The sequence below is a fragment of the Nilaparvata lugens genome, chromosome 12 (assembly GCF_014356525.2).
Source record: "Nilaparvata lugens isolate BPH chromosome 12, ASM1435652v1, whole genome shotgun sequence".
NCBI lineage: Eukaryota > Metazoa > Arthropoda > Insecta > Hemiptera > Delphacidae > Nilaparvata > Nilaparvata lugens.
The window spans coordinates 24,989,684-25,007,797 of NC_052515.1; the positions used below are offsets into that span (position 1 = coordinate 24,989,684).

General features: G+C 31.4%; 1 protein-coding gene across 1 annotated transcript in view; it reads right to left on the bottom strand.

The window, feature by feature from the left end:
- Positions 1-434: 434 nt before the first annotated feature.
- Positions 435-18,114, bottom strand: part of LOC111047615 (putative oxidoreductase GLYR1 homolog) — a 98,458-nt gene continuing 80,778 nt past the window's right edge. Inside the window, exons 8-11 of the mRNA XM_039439268.1 lie at positions 9,325-9,435; positions 6,965-7,066; positions 5,315-5,477; positions 435-3,890 (exon numbers count right to left, since the gene is read on the bottom strand). Coding sequence (XP_039295202.1) covers positions 3,511-3,890; positions 5,315-5,477; positions 6,965-7,066; positions 9,325-9,435 — 756 coding nt within the window. The 3' untranslated portion in view covers positions 435-3,510. The remainder of the gene's footprint in view (positions 3,891-5,314; positions 5,478-6,964; positions 7,067-9,324; positions 9,436-18,114) is intronic.

The window sequence follows — 18,114 nt, forward strand, 5'->3', positions numbered from 1 at the left end:
TTCAGAAAAATAAATCAAAGCTCTACAAATGAAATGGTTAGTGCTTATTAAGCCGTGTCCACACTGAACAAATGTTCGACATACATGTTTGTTAAGGAGCTCAGTGACAAACATTTTAAAAAGTTTGGACAATCATTGTTTGTCAAACATAAAATTACTGTTTTTCCAAACATTTTCAGTGTTGACAGCTGTAAAACATAAAGCCATTCTCCTTACTTACAAATATTTTGTTTGGTGACGCGACCACACTGGCCACGGGCAAACATTGTTTGTCAAACATAATAAAATTTGCCCAAATTGTTTCAACAAACATGTTTGTCAAACATTTGTTCAGTGTGGACACGGCTTTAGTAACAATAATTTTTGTTCCTTACATTTTTCACAAATTATTATAACTCAATTGAAATTCTGAGTGGGGAAATTGACGCCAACTATTTCTTATTTTACAGTGTACTTTATTGATCTGTTGCTGAAACAATAATGCTAATACAATTAAGAAAAACAGTTAAATCATCGTTATCTAGTATAAAATATTAGAAGTTTAAAAAAGTAAATACAAACTATAATACGAAAATGATTATATTTTACAGGACCAATGGGTGTGCCACTCTATAATTTCTTAGAGAGCTAGTTGTGATTATTAATATGGTATCAAACAACTGCCAAAAAGTTGATTTAATTATATCAATAAGAAGCAGTAAGGTACTATATGCTTTCAATAGAAACATTCTGGGGAAATTATGATTGTACATGTTGTGAAGATATTAGTATCAATCAACCAACACTGCTAGATTTTTTTAGGACTTGGAAACTAACTTTGTAGAAGTTTGAATAAAATAATGAGATTATTGTGTTGGTATAGAACTGAGGCAATAAAGCTGATATGTAGGAGTCACAAATTCAACAGATTTTAGTGACAAATAGCATTATTTGAAATAAAAATGGATTTAAAATTCAATGATTGGTGACAATACAACTCTAATAATCCGAACGTGATGCTCCAAAAAATTAATTTTTGAAAATTGAAAAAGATCTTTATGAATTTATTGAACAGAATTAGTACGGTACTTAATAGTTGGTACATGCAGCAAGTACAAACTGTTGATAATTTATCAATTTGTAATGTTCAATGAAGATCGATATAAACAATGTTAATTTGGTTGATAATATTAAAATAATGGTACTAATTAGTTCGGATTATTAGAATCCTACTGTATTAAGAGAGCAATATCTGTGATTTATTGAAATTTGTAAGTGTTATCAGTGCTGAGAATTGAAATATTGATTATAACAGTTCATGAGAACAATATTAGAGCATATTACAATAACTTAAAAAGGATAAAAGCACATAAATTTCACCATGATAAAATTTCAAACATAAAACCAACTTGAGGACTTTAAATCCTCTACTACAATGATTTTTGAAACTTATAATATAAATGTATGTTTCATGCATGATAAAGAATATTTGAGAATCTAACATGAAATGATTGCACTTATAAAATCCATTCACATATTAGATTCCAATAGTCAATATTTCAGTTTTTAGTTGTAAAAGAGTTTCAATAAAAAACTTGTAGTCCGTTGATTAGGATAAAAAAATGTTTACAACACGCAATAATGTATACTTAGATTCAATACAATTTACAACGAATTAAAATTTATTTGTGGTTATTTGGAAGAGAGAATAGAATAATTTAAAACAAATATTCTACGTGAAGCTTAAAGAAAATAAGCGTTTACTTTTAGATCTACGAAATACTTCAAACTAGATCGAATTCAACACACCATAGTATTTATACCTAATTTCTTGAGTACCTAATTATTGTAAAAATATATTTTTGACCATTACCTGTAGAAAATCAAGTGTATTCTGCCAATATTCTAGCTTCAAACGAATCGAATAATTTATTTTTCAAACAGTGTGATAATTGTTTGATAAAATAATTTCATTTCTGGAAAACACTTCCAACTGTCAGCAGAGAAAAACTTTTCATGTTTTTTTGTCCCAATTCAGAGGTTACAATTACACAATTCTCATTCTTTGGAAGATTGGAGTTCAGCTATCTTTTTTTGTTTACCATCATATCAACATTACTGTAGATATAAAATTATGAAAATTTATTTACAGTGATTCTGAAAGGCTAATAATCAAAAGCCAGTCAAAATTCAAATAACAAACTCAAAAGTTTTTCAGTTTTATTTTTTACTTCAAATTGTATTACAATCTTACTACTTGATCATAGCCAATACCAATTCTATTCATTTGATCAGCAGTCACATTTTGAAAAACGGTAAAGTTCTGTTTCACAAGTTGGTCAAAATCAATAACAAAATAAACTTAACACAAAAAATAAACTATTTTGCAGTCCTGATCTTTCACACCATTACATTTGAGCAGGGGGTTTACCATTGATTTGTTTTAAAATGCAATCAAACTATAACAAAGTTGAAAAATTGAAACATCCCAAAAAATGTGTCTACCCTCTGTAGCAAAACTACATCCATTCTATCATCTATGCAAATTCAGATTTCTAAAAAAGAAGCAGTAATAAATCTTCATAGATGATGCACTCCAACCACTTTGGTATCTTGTCCTATCTTTATTTCAATTGTTCAATGCAACTCTATCTTAAGCCCTATCTTCAAACTAAATTCACCTCAAAATCATCAATCTAATTTAAAAATTCCAATAAATTCATATTTCATTCAACTTTAATTCTGTAAGAGTTCTATTTATATTTTAGGAGGTTGCCAATACATTTTACCTCACAGAAATAGAAAAACGATTTATTACAAGAAATGTAAATCATCAACAGAGAATAAAAAATTCAAGCCTTTGCCCCAAACTACAAACTTCCACTCTCTTACTAATCAGGCACATCTTTATAACAATATCAATTTGAAATTTCAAAATACTTCGAATTTTTCGGGTGAAAGCAACCCCTGAAGGTTTCCTCAATGATAAAAATCTCACACATTTAATATAATAATAATAATTCATGACATATTTCCCTGCTACTTGATAAGGTAATTATCCTATATTGCAACAGCTCAAATCCATTCAAACATCATTTATATATAACATAATATTATTTGTATTTAATCAATGATTCTCTTAAAACATTCATTATTCAATCTACTAGACCTTGTACTTTTAGCCTTAGAGATGAAGGCCAGAGTCAGTCACAAGTTAGCTTCACACTTGAAGACAACCAATTAAAAACAAGTTTGAAACCCATTCAACCACATCATTTCTATAAATAACATCATATTTATAATGTATTGATGGTTCTCTTAAAACATTTGCCATGACCTTGTAGATTTAAGGCCACCAACCAAAAATAGATTTTAATTAATCAATGATAATCTTAAAACATTCATAAACCATTCTATAAGACATTGTAGTTGGTCATACAGGTCATAGTTTGAAACCTTTTCACCAACAGTAGTTATCAGGCCCCACTTTGGGCACCAATTGAGTCCAGGTCCCACATTGGGTGCCAATTCTTAGAACCGAGCTCGGATGTAGACAGCAGAGGCATCATGTGAGCCATAGCCAAGCCGCTTGGCATGCTTGAACACCTCGTTGGCGGTTGCAGTCAGTGGCAGGGGTTGTTCCAGCTGGTCACCAAGCGACAATGACAGCTTCAGGTCCTTCTGCATGTGCTGCAGTGGCAGGTGAGTGTTGAACTCTCCCTCAATGATCGCCTTGCACTTGTCGATGATTGTGGGACATGCGATTGAGGTCAGCTCCATCACTTCCAGGACATCTCTCTGTTGCAGTCCAGCCCTGTCAGCCAGTGCCATGCCCTCGGCCAATCCAGCCAGTGTCACCCCGGCCATTAGCTGCAGTACCAAGTTCATTTTGCTTGCATTTCCAACCTCACCTGCAAACATCAATACATGAAGCTATTAGTATTACAGAAACTAACACTTCTACAAACTTTTTTATTCTCTAATCCTCATTGTTTGATGGAGATGAATCTGAAAAATTTTCAGTTAGAGATAGATGAGAAACACTTTCTACTGTGATTTAGTTCATAATTCATCCATTCAAACATTTGAGTACTGTACAGCTCCCTCTCCAGTACATCAACTGTCCAAATCTGGGTTATATGTCAACTATATTTGTGAAGCATAGTCTAAATCTGGAATAATGTTTGGTTGAATTGGAAAAGGTGCAGTTCAAGGCAAAAGCCTTTTGGTCTGCCAAACAAAAAAATATTGAATGAATAACTTTATATTTTTAATGCTCATTAAATGAGTTTTCTGAAATATTCACAGTTCCTAGTAAGTTCTGAGCATAAAATACATTTTAATTCTTGAATTTATCAGTTTATTTTTTAATTTAGAAAATGAGAATTTTTAAATTTGCTTATTGAGAATAGCATTTATAATGTACAACCTGAGCTCTGGAAACTTACAATTTTGCAGGTTACACATGTTGATTGTTGTAATAATTAAAGAAGATAGAATTAAATCCATGAACTTTTCCATTTTTATGAACTGTTGTCCGGTTTCCAATTTAAGAATATTTACCACAAGGTTATGCTACCACTGCATTAATATCATGAACTACAAACCTTAACCCAAACCTTAAATGGCTGAATTCATCTTATTTTTCTTCATAGTCTACAAAAGATTTGTCAATGGTGCAGGGTTGGAAATGGATAGAGCTATCTGCATTGTCCAATGATAGACAAGGATATCAAACCTTTGTTATATCAGTTGCTGACTTTATAACGTGAATGTCACTATTATAGCTTACCTAGTGAGAAAAGTGGTACTTTGCTGTACCAAACGTTTATGCATAATTGCCTAAATATATTCATGTAAAATTTGAAATTGAAGGTTATAAGTTCTTCTGTTATTGTTACAAGTTACATAGTTTGCTATAGAGCTAATTTTCGGCACTAGTGCAGGAAAACTGTATTTAATGTTCTGTAATCAGGGCAGGAATGCCACTTTTCTAAGTAACTCAAGAGAAATAACGATTACAGTAATCAGATGGAAATGAAGGACAGATTGAAATTGTTCAAATGCTATTGAATATATAATAATTATTATTATTAAACGAAAATCCAAATTAAATTATCAACTATCCCGAAGACTATTGTTACAACCTATAGTCATTCTTTTGAATAGTGGCTCTCATCAATATGAGAGCTAGTCATTTCGCTTTTCCTTGTAGCTGTTGACCCTGACTGTTGTTAGTAGCAGACGTCTTTGGAGTAGTTGACAAAATTCAATTTTGATTTCAATTTGATAATTATTATTATTCCACAATTCGAGAAGTGTTGTGTTGACTGACCAAGGTAGAATGAATTGTTGCCCATGGCCTCGAAGCAGGACTGGCAGTCGTCAAAGAGAGAGCGATCACCGGCAGCCAATATCACCAGAGTCCCCTCCTCCGCCTGTGTCTTGCTGCCCTGCACCTGCGCCTCCAAGTACCGCCCTCCTTTGCCCATTATCGCCTAAAACCACACACACACACACACACAATTGTTTACAATCTAATTTACCAAATATATACAAAATACAGCGAGACTCTTACTAGAATCCTTACTGCTATTTGCTTAATGGATTACATAGTCTTCAAACATATGTTAGACGCTACACCATTGCTCTCTCATTCCATCTTTGAATGGAGTTGTGTTCACTTGTTTTATTTATTTATTCCATATTGTATAATAATAATAATAATTGTACTTCTGAAATGGCACAACAGGGTACTTTTGTGTTGCATTGATAAAAGCTGAAACTTTTCACTATATCACATTATGAACAATATTAGATAGTAATATATCAGCTTGTATTATGAATTAAATATGTAAGTATCATACTTCAGTCCAGTCAATGAACGGTTATAGTTTGGAACATTTAATCTGATAGTTTGTGACATCAATAGTTTGTAACATAAAATTAAGTGACTGTCTCGTTCGTATGATTAAATTATGGACAATAGTGTAGAACTTCAACCAAAGCTGTTAAGCTACCGAAGTTCTTTTTCCGTCATGATACTGTTCTACATATAATATTTTTGTATTATAATAATAATTGTAAAACATGTCAGTGTTCTGAATAAATTAAAAAATTGAAACAGTTATAATTTTCTCTCAATAGAAAGAAGACAATTTTTGTCCCTGCAGTTCTGTTTGGGGTAGTAAAAAAGTAAACATACCAAGAGTCCCCAACCCTACCCCCTGTGCTGATTGGGTTGGGGCGGGGGGTAGTTCAAAAACACCATTTTATAGTTTCTCGCTTATATCTCGAAAATTATGCGTCTTACAGACAAGACGTTCCTGTACAAAATTGAAGCTTAAAAATTTCCTACATTTTTTTCCATATCTCTGAAAGTTTTCAAGATATCCGCTCTAGAAGGTGTGTCATTTCTAGTAAATGTTGTAAGCTTTAAATCTGTACAGAACCGTCATGTCCATAAGACACATAGTTTTCGAGATACTATATGAGAAACTAAAAAATGGTACTTTTGAACCACCACCCTCTTAGCACAAGGGGTAGGGGTCGGACTCTTGGTATGTTTACCTCCTTACTACCCTAAAAAGGACTGCGGGGTAAAAAATTGTCTTCCAAAATTCAGAGAAAAGTATAACTGTTTCAAATTAAATGTTACAAACTACAACCGTAGGGGTGGGAACTTTTGGTATATTCAACTCCTTAGTAGTCTGAACAGAACTGTGAGGTCGAAAATTGTCTTACAAACCTTTCACTCTATACCCTTTTTTGAGCATTCATTGTCTGGACTACTTCAGAATATCAGTATCAGCATAACAATAAAACAAACTTTTCAAAAAAAATTAAAACAATTCTTCCACTATAGAAGAACACTGGTCAAGTGAATGTCACTATAATAGAACTGTGATATTTCATTGGATATTTTATCTTTCAATTGTTATTAATGAATGAAATAATACTGGAAATATTGTTGATGGTTTCTGACCTCAGCAATATCCTGTGAGGTTTCTGCGTCGATGCCAGTCATTTCGACGTATCCCTTCGATGGGCCAGCTTCCGGCAGGACTCCACAGTTACCAAATACCATCTGCAAAGGATAATATTATTTCATTAGAATCATTGAATATTCATTACATATTTGAATTTTCATTGAATATTTATTACAATAAGATGAAAATTATGGGTCAGTAAGTTGTTGTATATAAAACAATAGCATGGTAGCCTATCTTGAATTTGATTTTTTGTCAATCAAACCTCTTACAAGCTCAAAAATAATATCACACTAGCATCCAATTCTGCACTATAGTGAGATCCACGTTAAAATGGCAATGGAGGGAGATGGGAAAACAACGTTGCCGAACCTCCATCTTGTCAATGCCTTCTATAGACTGTAGCTGATACAGGTTAATTGATGTAATATCAACTGTTAATTCTAGTTTAAAATAATCAATTATATTTTATTAAGCAAGAAATTCTATTTTTCAATAATTTCATAATGAAGAAATATTCTCTTAATTCTACCTACATTAAGACGACTACATTAACTACCTATCTTGAATTTGATTTTTTTGTCAATCAAACCTCTTACAAGCTCAAAAATAATATCACACTAGCATCCAATTCAGTACTATAGTGAGGTCCACGTTAAAATGGCAATGGAGGGAGATAGGAAAACAATGTTTACGAACCTTCATCTTGTCAATGCCTTCTATAAACTGTAGCTGATACATGTCAATTGATGTAATATTAACTGTTTCTAGTTTAAAATAATCAATTTATTTTATTAAGCAAGAAATTATATTTTTCAATAATTTCATAATGAAGAAATATTTTCTCAATTCTACCTACATTGTTAAAAGACGATCTGGCAACAGAGAAAAGCGATAAAGATAGCGCAATCCGCTTTGTTGAATGATAGACAAGGATAGCAATACCATTGCTAATCAAACACCGCCATTATAATGTGGACCTCACTATAGTATTCACTCCATAATTTAATAACAATAGAATTCACTCCATAATTTAAAAACACTACCTTGAAAAATATTATTTTACAGTTATTATTAGCACAAACTAGTACCCTAGTAAATTCTCACTAAAAAATTTACATCGCCTTGCTAATCAAGATTGTGCACACTTCTTTAAAGAAATCTGAAAAATAACTTGGTTGAAGGTTAAACAACCTAAAGGGTGCAATTTTCAATATGAATGTACTGTAAATACTTAGGTCTACTTTCAAGGTATTGTCAATAAATACATCAAAGGAAAACCATTGTTTTTCCGATGAAGTTATAAAATATGATAATCAGATAGCGTTATACTAGGAATAGCTGACTAAATACCACGATAGCTCATCATGATTCGGGTTGGACTCATAATATACTCTTCCTTATTATCCAATCGATACAATAATTATTATCCAGTAATATCTTCAATCCATTTATTCAATAATGTTAATACATGATTATTTATTTATATAAGAATGTACAAAATCACTATTTTATAATAGGTCAGTTACTTGCAAATACACTTACAGCTTCAAACCAACCTTACATGTTAAGTATCAAATTACTCCTTGTATTTTATTTATTGTAAAAAAAGACAGATACAAAACAGTAATATAATAAACAATATTTTTAATACTAATATTTTTAATTTTTAGTATACTATTGAAGAGTCTTGAATTGCGTCTTTTTTTACGTCAGTGCTGTTATAAAAGTGACTCAGATTGCTATTACAGTACTGCATTAAGCTGAATTACCACACTTCAGTATCAGAATCTGTCACCGGCTCAGTAGTAAAAATTATATTCCCATGTGTTCTAATGGGACTATTCACACTCAGCCCGGCCGATCGAGTATGAATAGTTCCATTAGAACTAATGGGAATAATATTTGCACCGATCAGTATCCGAATCCGTGACCGGCTCAGTGGTGAAAATGATATTTCCATGTGTTCTAATGGGACTATTCACACTCAGCCCGGCCGATCGGGTATGAATAGTTCCATTAGAACACATGGGAATAATAAACCAGACACGGACTGATATTGTAATAATTGATACTGATATTGTAATAATTGATACTGATATTGTAATAATTGATACTGATATTGTAATAATTAATACTTATATTTTAATAATTGGCATGTCTAAATAGTGGAAGTTCATTCATCTTCAACAAACTTTATTAAGATAAAAATTCGTCTGAGTCACTGTCGATGTTGTAGAACCGTTCCATAATGAAAATGTGCCCTGTGTGGTCACGAAACCATGGTCCTGTACCAAATAAAACTGTAGAATTTGACAATATATGTGTGTTTTTATGTATTTATTAAAATGCTTACATCTTTGGCAGCCTGAGGATCCGCTACACAAGAGAATGTGATGTCTGACATCTGAACCACATCTGAGGGTGTGAGTCCCTCCTCCGCTCCAACTTTTACAAAGTCCTTGCACTGCAACAAAATAATAAACAAATATATCAATTTTTCAGAAATTATTTATTTATTATTGGCAAAAACAATACAGAGATCGGAAAATAAAAAAAAGGTTATTGCCCAAAACTTCTTCAATTTCCTAATTAAGTTTCATATTGTCCAAATATTATACATAGGTTATGTCCATTTCAATTTCTACTCCAAATCACAATCTGAAAATAAATAAATTGTTTGTTAATGTATGATACTTTCAAGCATTGTCAATTTTTTGCAGGAATTATTGTTAGAGTAACTTTAAAACTTTAACACTTTCAAACATAGCCTAAGAATCACTTTAAAAATAAAACAATCAAATAAAGAATGAGACTCTATGATAAATTGTAATATGTTGAATTCAGTCAACTTGATAGAACTTTAAGGAAATTAACAGCATGCATGAGAAAATAATATTATATTATTATTATTATTATGGAGGCTAGTTCGCCTCTATGGTGCACATTGGGTAACGCTAAATGGTCTAGCAAATGATGGCTGTCAGACAAACTTATGTTCTCCTGACCGAAAACTACACATTATCTCAGAGAAATTGAAAAAATAGTGTACTATATGTAGACATTTGAGACTCATGAGCTTTATATGTGTTGTGTATCTGACATACGCTAAATAAATAATAATTATATTATAATCAGTTCATACTGCAAAACTTGTAAAACAATGGTTGTTTTTATGAGATGCAAGTAATAATATGAAATTCAGAGATTTACATAATGCAAAAATTGTGAATGTACATAATACTGTATTATATTATTCTGAGTGAATCATTTAAATGAATAAAATGAGGATTAAATTGATTGTCAAATGGTAAGTCAACAATTAAAAAAAAATGTGATTGACAAATCAAAATTTAGTGATTTTTTTCTACATAAAAATAAAATAAGTGGAATAAATTAATTTATTATCAATGTACTGTCCTGAGAAATGATGATTGTAGAATGGGAATTTTACTACAAGGAAACTCATAAATACAGTACTTGAGAATTTCTGAGTTCCGTTTCAAGATACAGATTAGGCAGAAACTATTACAGTATTTCCCAATCAATTACACTTCCTAGCAATAAATTAATCAATCTATTTCACTGTCTAAAAAATTCAGTTGAAAAATGGGAAAATAATGAAAATGAGTGAAAAATGAAAGTTCGTAATATTTCATATTTTAATAGGAAGGAGACAAAAATTAATGCATTTTAAATTGAAAGCCATCTTCAACATGGAAATAAGTTTCTTGAACATGAAAACATTAAAAATCTTAAACTTAAACGGAATAAATAATAGGTTAACCAGACTATTGAATGATTGATAAAGTATTTAATATAACCTGGACAAAAAATATCAAGGATACAATCAAAATATTGTGATTTAATACTGTTTATCATATTTGAGGACATTTCATATCATAGAATACTTTTTATATTATATACAAATATAATGTAAACTTCAATTTCTGTTTGTAGAGAACCATATAATTATTCAAGATAGGAAGAAGAGTGAATTATATCCATAAAAAGTAAAGTAGCCTACATTGAAGTGCCGGAATGTTTGGATAAAGAATGATATGATAAGATTCCCATCATGAAAATAATTTGAAAGAGAAGGACAAAATAATGTTTAACAAGAAAAAAGGAGAAAATGTAATTGTGAAGGAGAAAGTCATCTGAAGATCTGAAACTAGATTGACAATTATCCACAATAATATGAAAAGGTGGCTGGATACTATTCAGGTTTAGTTTTGTGTCAAAATCAATTTCTGATGCCTTTGGAATCTAACATACAGTGTAGTAATTTCTATCACACCCCATGAGCAGAAGAGAATAAAAACTCGTTTTCAATTTCAAAAATTGATTGTTACCGTACCTAATTATTCATCTGCTGATCTCTTACATTATTTTGAATTTTATTGTCAATTTTTCCCTGATGATGCTATTTATCCTAGATAATTTATTCTGTTTGTTATAGTCTTTATTGTGTAGATGTAACAAATTGTGTTCTATGATTATAAATTTTTCCTTCTAGTCTACTCTGTTTTTATTTTTGTAATTTATATATTAATTAGTGATGTTCGTGTGCAACTTTTTGTATATTGCATGGCCCGCCCTTATGACAAATAAAGTTTTCTATTCTATTTTGAATTTTAGAAGCAATCGTTTGGGATTTTCAGATCAAGTTTAAATGAATGGATACTATCCTAGAGAAAAATAGCGTTAGTAGATAGCCCATGGTATAGGGTGTTTATGTCGCAGCTTTTACTGTTTTGGCCGGGTGAGAATGTATGAACGGAACAATATGAGAGACTACAAGCGTCACACTGCTTCACGGGATAGAACTATGTGAGCTATGGGCTTGAGGTAACAGTGAAAGTTGCGACATAAACGCCCTATACCATGGTATATCTACTTACGCTATTGTTTCTCTATGATACTATCCTCTATCTTGGACAATACCAGTTTGCTGGCTAGAATACTAACTTTCTCCACACACGGACCAATAGTATATGTGGGGAAATATTTATTTCCTGAAAATATAGATTGAGCTGTAATGTGAATGTTTTATTCATGTATTTTTGTTGATGAAAATAAATTGAATTAAATAATTAATATTACATTTTGAATGCAGCTATGGATGATTATTACAAGACTTCCTGATTAACTTAGCAGTTGTAAAGCAAATAAAAAACACATTCGTATATTCTACAGGCTCTGCCAAATGACATCAACCGTATAATGATATTTTCACAAACTCTAAATTATACTTGTCAAGAATATTGAGAAAAAATACATTGAAACGACGATGTGGAACCTGATAGATATGATACACAAGTCAGTGAAAATCAAACACACCACCTTACGTATCTTCGGGAGCATCCTCACTACCAGGCCCAAAATTTAGTTCCAATTTGATCGCATAGATGTCGCGACAGTCCCTATCACCAAAACTGGTGACGACTCAACTACAAGGAAGGTCGACAGAATCATTCTTGAAAACAAATCGAAATTATTTTTCCAAAAGCATTTCCGGTTGGTTAGGATCTTAGGAACCCACCTAAACGTTAAACTGTTATGCTTCTCTCATAGTCATTATCATTATCATACCATTACACATTCATAAGCCTGGACATTATGTTAACATTATCCTCAGTAAGAAATTATCATCGAAAAACATGTTTTCATAGTCCACCATGTTTTTCATAGCATCTTACACAATTTTATAACACATTCCATGTCATGTTTCGGAACCCATATAATATCATAGAATGTGGTCCACCATATTTTCCTGTCTCAAACTGCGAAGTTCAACTAACCATTGAACTAATGAATTATGAAAACACAATATATTCGTCTTTTCTACTGGTAGTATTTTTGAAGATAACATAATATTGTGTTATTATTTCACCATGAAAAATTCGGCAACATCTCTGAATACAGTGTTCAACTTATCTGTTTCGTTTCCTATTGTTTTGTATTGATCTAATATTAATATTGAATAAATAATTAATGGAAGGAGTATAATGGCATCAAAAGCCATACGACTACTGCATATCCAATATTTACCATCAGCTATTTACAAGAGTTCAATGAAACCGAGCGCACTTGGAAATCAATGGCGGATGAAAATATAACACGGAATCGATCCTATTTATAATTAGAATCTACAACGTGAACCAAGTTCAACTTTGGCACAAGGTTGTTAAAGAAAATAGAACTGAAAATCGTATTTTGAGGGTCTGAAATCTTGAGGTTCAAAAGTGGTTGAATAAAAAATTACTGAAAGTTATGGTTGAAACTAGTCATTGTAATATTTTAAGGTTTTTAATAATGATGGGTACTACAAGTTTTAATATTGTTTTTATTAATATTACTGAATAGTTATTACTAATATTCAAAGTGAAACAACATAATCTACATTTAGACATTGGCTTAATACATCTATCAAAATCCGGAGAGGAACAGTTTTGGGCTAGACCTGTTGGTTATTTTCTAATCATGTATTTGATTTAAGTATTATAAAGTTTAAATAAATAATTCTTTATGTGAACTGATGTACTAGACATAAACATTAGGCCTACATAGCCTACTATTTACTATAATTACATTTTCATGCTAACTCAGGTAAGATTTTAGGTGAACGGAACTGTTATTCTTGTCAAACTTTCATAATATATGAAAAATGAAGATTTTTTTATATTTATTGTGCAAAATACTACAATCATAATATAATTATGACATTGGAAGAAAAAATAGGCTGAGCCTGTACTATTTCTCTCCAAAAATTTTGATAAAAGTATATGTATTCAGGGTTCTGCGATTATTTTATGAAAAAAGTGGAAATTCGGGTATAGATAACTTGATTCATAATACTAGACGAGCAGTTTCATTTTTTTTTAGATCTCAAAAAGTTAGTACAATGATTTTCAAAAATTCTTTTAGTTACTTGGGTACACAATATTTTAATAGTTTGCCAATGGATATCAGGAAATGTAATAATAAGAATAAATTTTTAAAGAAAAATAAAGCATGGCTATGGATGCAAACGGATGTTGATGTTCTAAGAATTAACCCGGTTTGAAGTTTTTTGTTTTACTGTTTATTTAGAGTTGATTAGAAATTCATGAATCCAGTTGTTCTTCAGTTTGGGTATTGTTTTTGTTTGCTGCTTTGTTTTTTTGTTAATTGTATGTTTGTATATCATTGTGCTGTATAGAGATCTACTCATGTATGTTGTCTTGATATATTTGATTTTTTGCTTCTTGCTGGTTATCTTGGCTTGTTAGGAATAATGACTAAAGTTTACAGGATGCTACAGACGTCGTGCGCTAAAATGTCTGTAAAGTGATGATGAACTGAACTCCAAAAAAAATTAATCTATGTCTTAACAATTTAGTAATTACAATTAAATACATTACTAACAATGACACCACACAACTTGTCAAAGTGGTCATATAATTTCCAAAACTTAAAATGAATGTCAAGTGAAATTTATTATGGAAATAAAATTATTTATTTATTTATGTTGTCCAAAGTTTGAGATTAATTTGATACATTGAAATCTATCTTCAAGGATAGATGTCTTGTACTTCTCATCTCATCTCTCCTTTTCCTTCTATTTCCTTCTTTGTCGGATTAATTTCAAATTAATTAATGGAATAAACGAAATTAGGAAATTAAAACTCCTTCTTCCTATTTACACTCTTGAGAACCGGATCACACTTGTACCACTAGCTTGTTGTAAAAAATACTACCTATGGATAAATAGTATTATCATTAATTAACGCAGTACATAATTAATAGATTTACTACTCAAGTCTACTAAATCAAAATCAATTCATTTTAACGTAGAATAATAAGCGAAGAGATGGATTGAGCTATAACTGTAGCATAGCTTATGCTCTTTTTTTTTCTATGGCGGAGCATAACCGAAATTTTGAATGTAATGAATGATGTGTGTGTGTGTGTGTGTGTGTGTGTGTGTGTGTGTGTGTGTGTGTGTGTGTGTGTGTGTGTGTGTGTGTGTGTGTGTGTGTGTGTGTGTGTGTGTGTGTGTGTGTGTGTGTGTGTGTGTGTGATGAATTAAGATAAATAAATTTAATTAAGATAAGTATTTTCATTTGAGTTCATAGATAAGCATTTTTAGTTGAGTTCTGAATGTATTTCACTCCTGTTTGCAGACAAGATTTTTCTTAAGCAAACAGTATTGTATTCAATGATCTGTAATATCATTTGTATAATGGAATTTGTCATGTAAGCGATATCATTGAATAAAAGTTGATTTGATTTGATATGAATAGGAAAAGAAGCAAATTTGGGCAGAAGCCAGTTGTGCTTCTCTAGAAATCTCACTGTAAATACGTGTAATTAAATGAGAAATTAAGTAATGAAACTAAAGAAATGTATACGAATTAATCACAGATTATCAAATTGAGAATATCAATTATTCGTTATTGTATAAACAACAGCATGTAAATACAGTATTCTTTCACCCACACTTGCTCAAATAAAATAAAATAACTCAACAATCTGTGTTATTAGGTAATATGGGGGATCGAGCTTTGCTCTGGAGTACAAAAGCATAACAAATTTATTACGAAAGAAGAAATTATAATAACATTCATACAGAAATGCTCTATCTAATCACAGTAAATTGAGATTAATTCCCAGAGGAAAGCAAAAATTTTCCTCACGAAGGCCCAGTTGCACAAAAGCCGGTTAAATTTTAATCCTGATTAACTTCAAGTGAACCAAATCAGAGAAGACCATTTAAAAAAGATGAATCTATTGGAATTAATCAGGATTGAAAATAGCCCGGCTTTTTTGCAACCGGCACTAAGTACCTGATTGAATGATTACAAAAGTTCAACAGCTGAGTCCTAATTTTGACACAGTCCCACACACATGAACTCGCTCACTCACTTCCATCACCAACAGACGACGAAATAATTATTATCATCTGTTTTTCCAAGGATGGATAATAAATATCCTTTTAATGTCTTTCAGCGAGTTTCCCCAGGGATGAGACCTAGTGCAATCGAATCTTTATAATTATTATAAACCTACCATGTTCTGAGTTTCTTGAGAATCGTTAGAGCCGTTTTCGAGATCCGGTGAAATTCAAACATCTAAACATATAAACAGAAGTTGCTCGTTTAAAGTATAGGATACTAGCGCGATATAGAATCCACGTTATAATTAATGACACTGGATAAAGATAGGAGAGCAGCGTTGCCGTTTGTCTGCCTTGATTTAACTAGTAGTTCTGTGAACAGTAGACCTCACGCAGTATTCTCATCCACAAGTACCTGATGTCAACTGTTTAACAAAATCAGTTCACGTTTGAATTTGTATTCCATAATTTATTAATATTAATGTTAATTTGAACAATGAATATATTTCTATTCCAGAATCTATACAATATTCATCCAGTTCCGTGATAATCTTTCCATCTAATGAAAATTAATTTTTTTCAATCAAAAATATTATAATTTCTTCAGCATTATTAAGTTCATAATTTGTTTATTTTTCATCACCTGTTAAATTAGTTTTTCGAATGTGAGAATATTGATACTGATGGACACGCATAATAATACCATGACTGCAAAACAAAATATTGAAACCAAAGACCTTAAAGCTGCGAATAGACCAAATTTATTAACAAAATGTTAATAGCTCAATCCTTAGATTAAATTAGATTGAACATAACTTATCATACACATGATGAACATGTGTGTTTGTCAACTTGCGTTAAATCTAATAGAATCTATAAGGATTAAGTTATTAACATTATGTTAATAACTTTGGTGTAAACCCAGCTTAAAGATGCATACCTCTTCAAGGTCTTAGATTGAAACTATAGACCTTATACAAATACAGTCATAGACTCGCTTCTCCACACATCTGTGTAATCACTTGTCAGCTGATTTATGATGAATAATTCTATAGTCACTTTGAACAATTAATTACGACATAGCAGTCAGGTATTTATATAAATAAAAGCTATTAGCTTCTAAAGCAGTTCGTAATGGAATCAAACATTGAAGAATTCTATAGTCTGATTTTTACTCTAATATTGGCGTATGAAGGAGGCTCCTTTTTCCTTTTATATTATCCTTGAAATGCAAAATTTCCAAAAACCTTGTATATACGTCGACGCGCAATTTAAAAGGAACATACCTGTCAAATTTCATGAAAATCTATTACCGCGTTTCGCCGTAAATGCGCAACATATAAACATTTAAACATTAAGAGAAATGCCAAACCGTCGACTTGAATCTTCGACCTCACTTCGTTCGGTCAATTATATTTTTACATTGTTAAAAACGGATTTGGCAACGTTGTGGAGCTAGAAAACGATAGTGCTATGTGTTTTGTGGAATAATAGACAAGGATAGCAACACCAAAGTTAATAAAATACAACCATTACAACGTGGACCTCACTATAGTTGTTTAATTTTACCTAGTTTAGCCATAGTTGTTCAAATCCCAAAAATAACTCAACAACCTGTGTTATTATGTACCAGCGCAATACAGAATCTATCCTAATAAGAAATAAGCCTCAATCATCCATGAGCCCAGGTCTGAAAATTGGCGGGAGACACAAAAAACCAGGCAGCCAAGGCCGGTGAGAAATTCAAGCTCATGCCAACCGAATGCTGCTGCTGCTGCTGCTGCTGCGACAAACAAGGAAAGGATCATAGAAAAGAAAGGACGGAAGAGAGAGATAAAGAAAGAGAAATCAATGGCCAGACTACAGTGAATCGATAGCGCCATTTTATTAGGTGACAGTACACACTGTTACAATGTCACTCTCACTAATTCTCTCTCTGTTACAAAGTGCTCTCGCTCTGCTCGAATGCCATCAAAAGATTCTCATCATAATTAAACTTTTTATCTCTTTCTTTCTTTGAACTTTCTTCTTTCCACTTGTTTCTCGTGATAGAGCTCTTTTCCACCTCTCTTGTTTGTTGTTTATATCTTCATGAACACTTTTCAATTTTGTCTACCTTTATTTCCTAACATTTATTTCCTTCTATGATGTTTAAATTTGACATCTTATTGTATTGATATTATCTTTATAAAATAAAATTATAGTACCCTTTGAAAATAATAAAATAAAAATACAGTACATTATTATTATTTTATTATTTTCAAA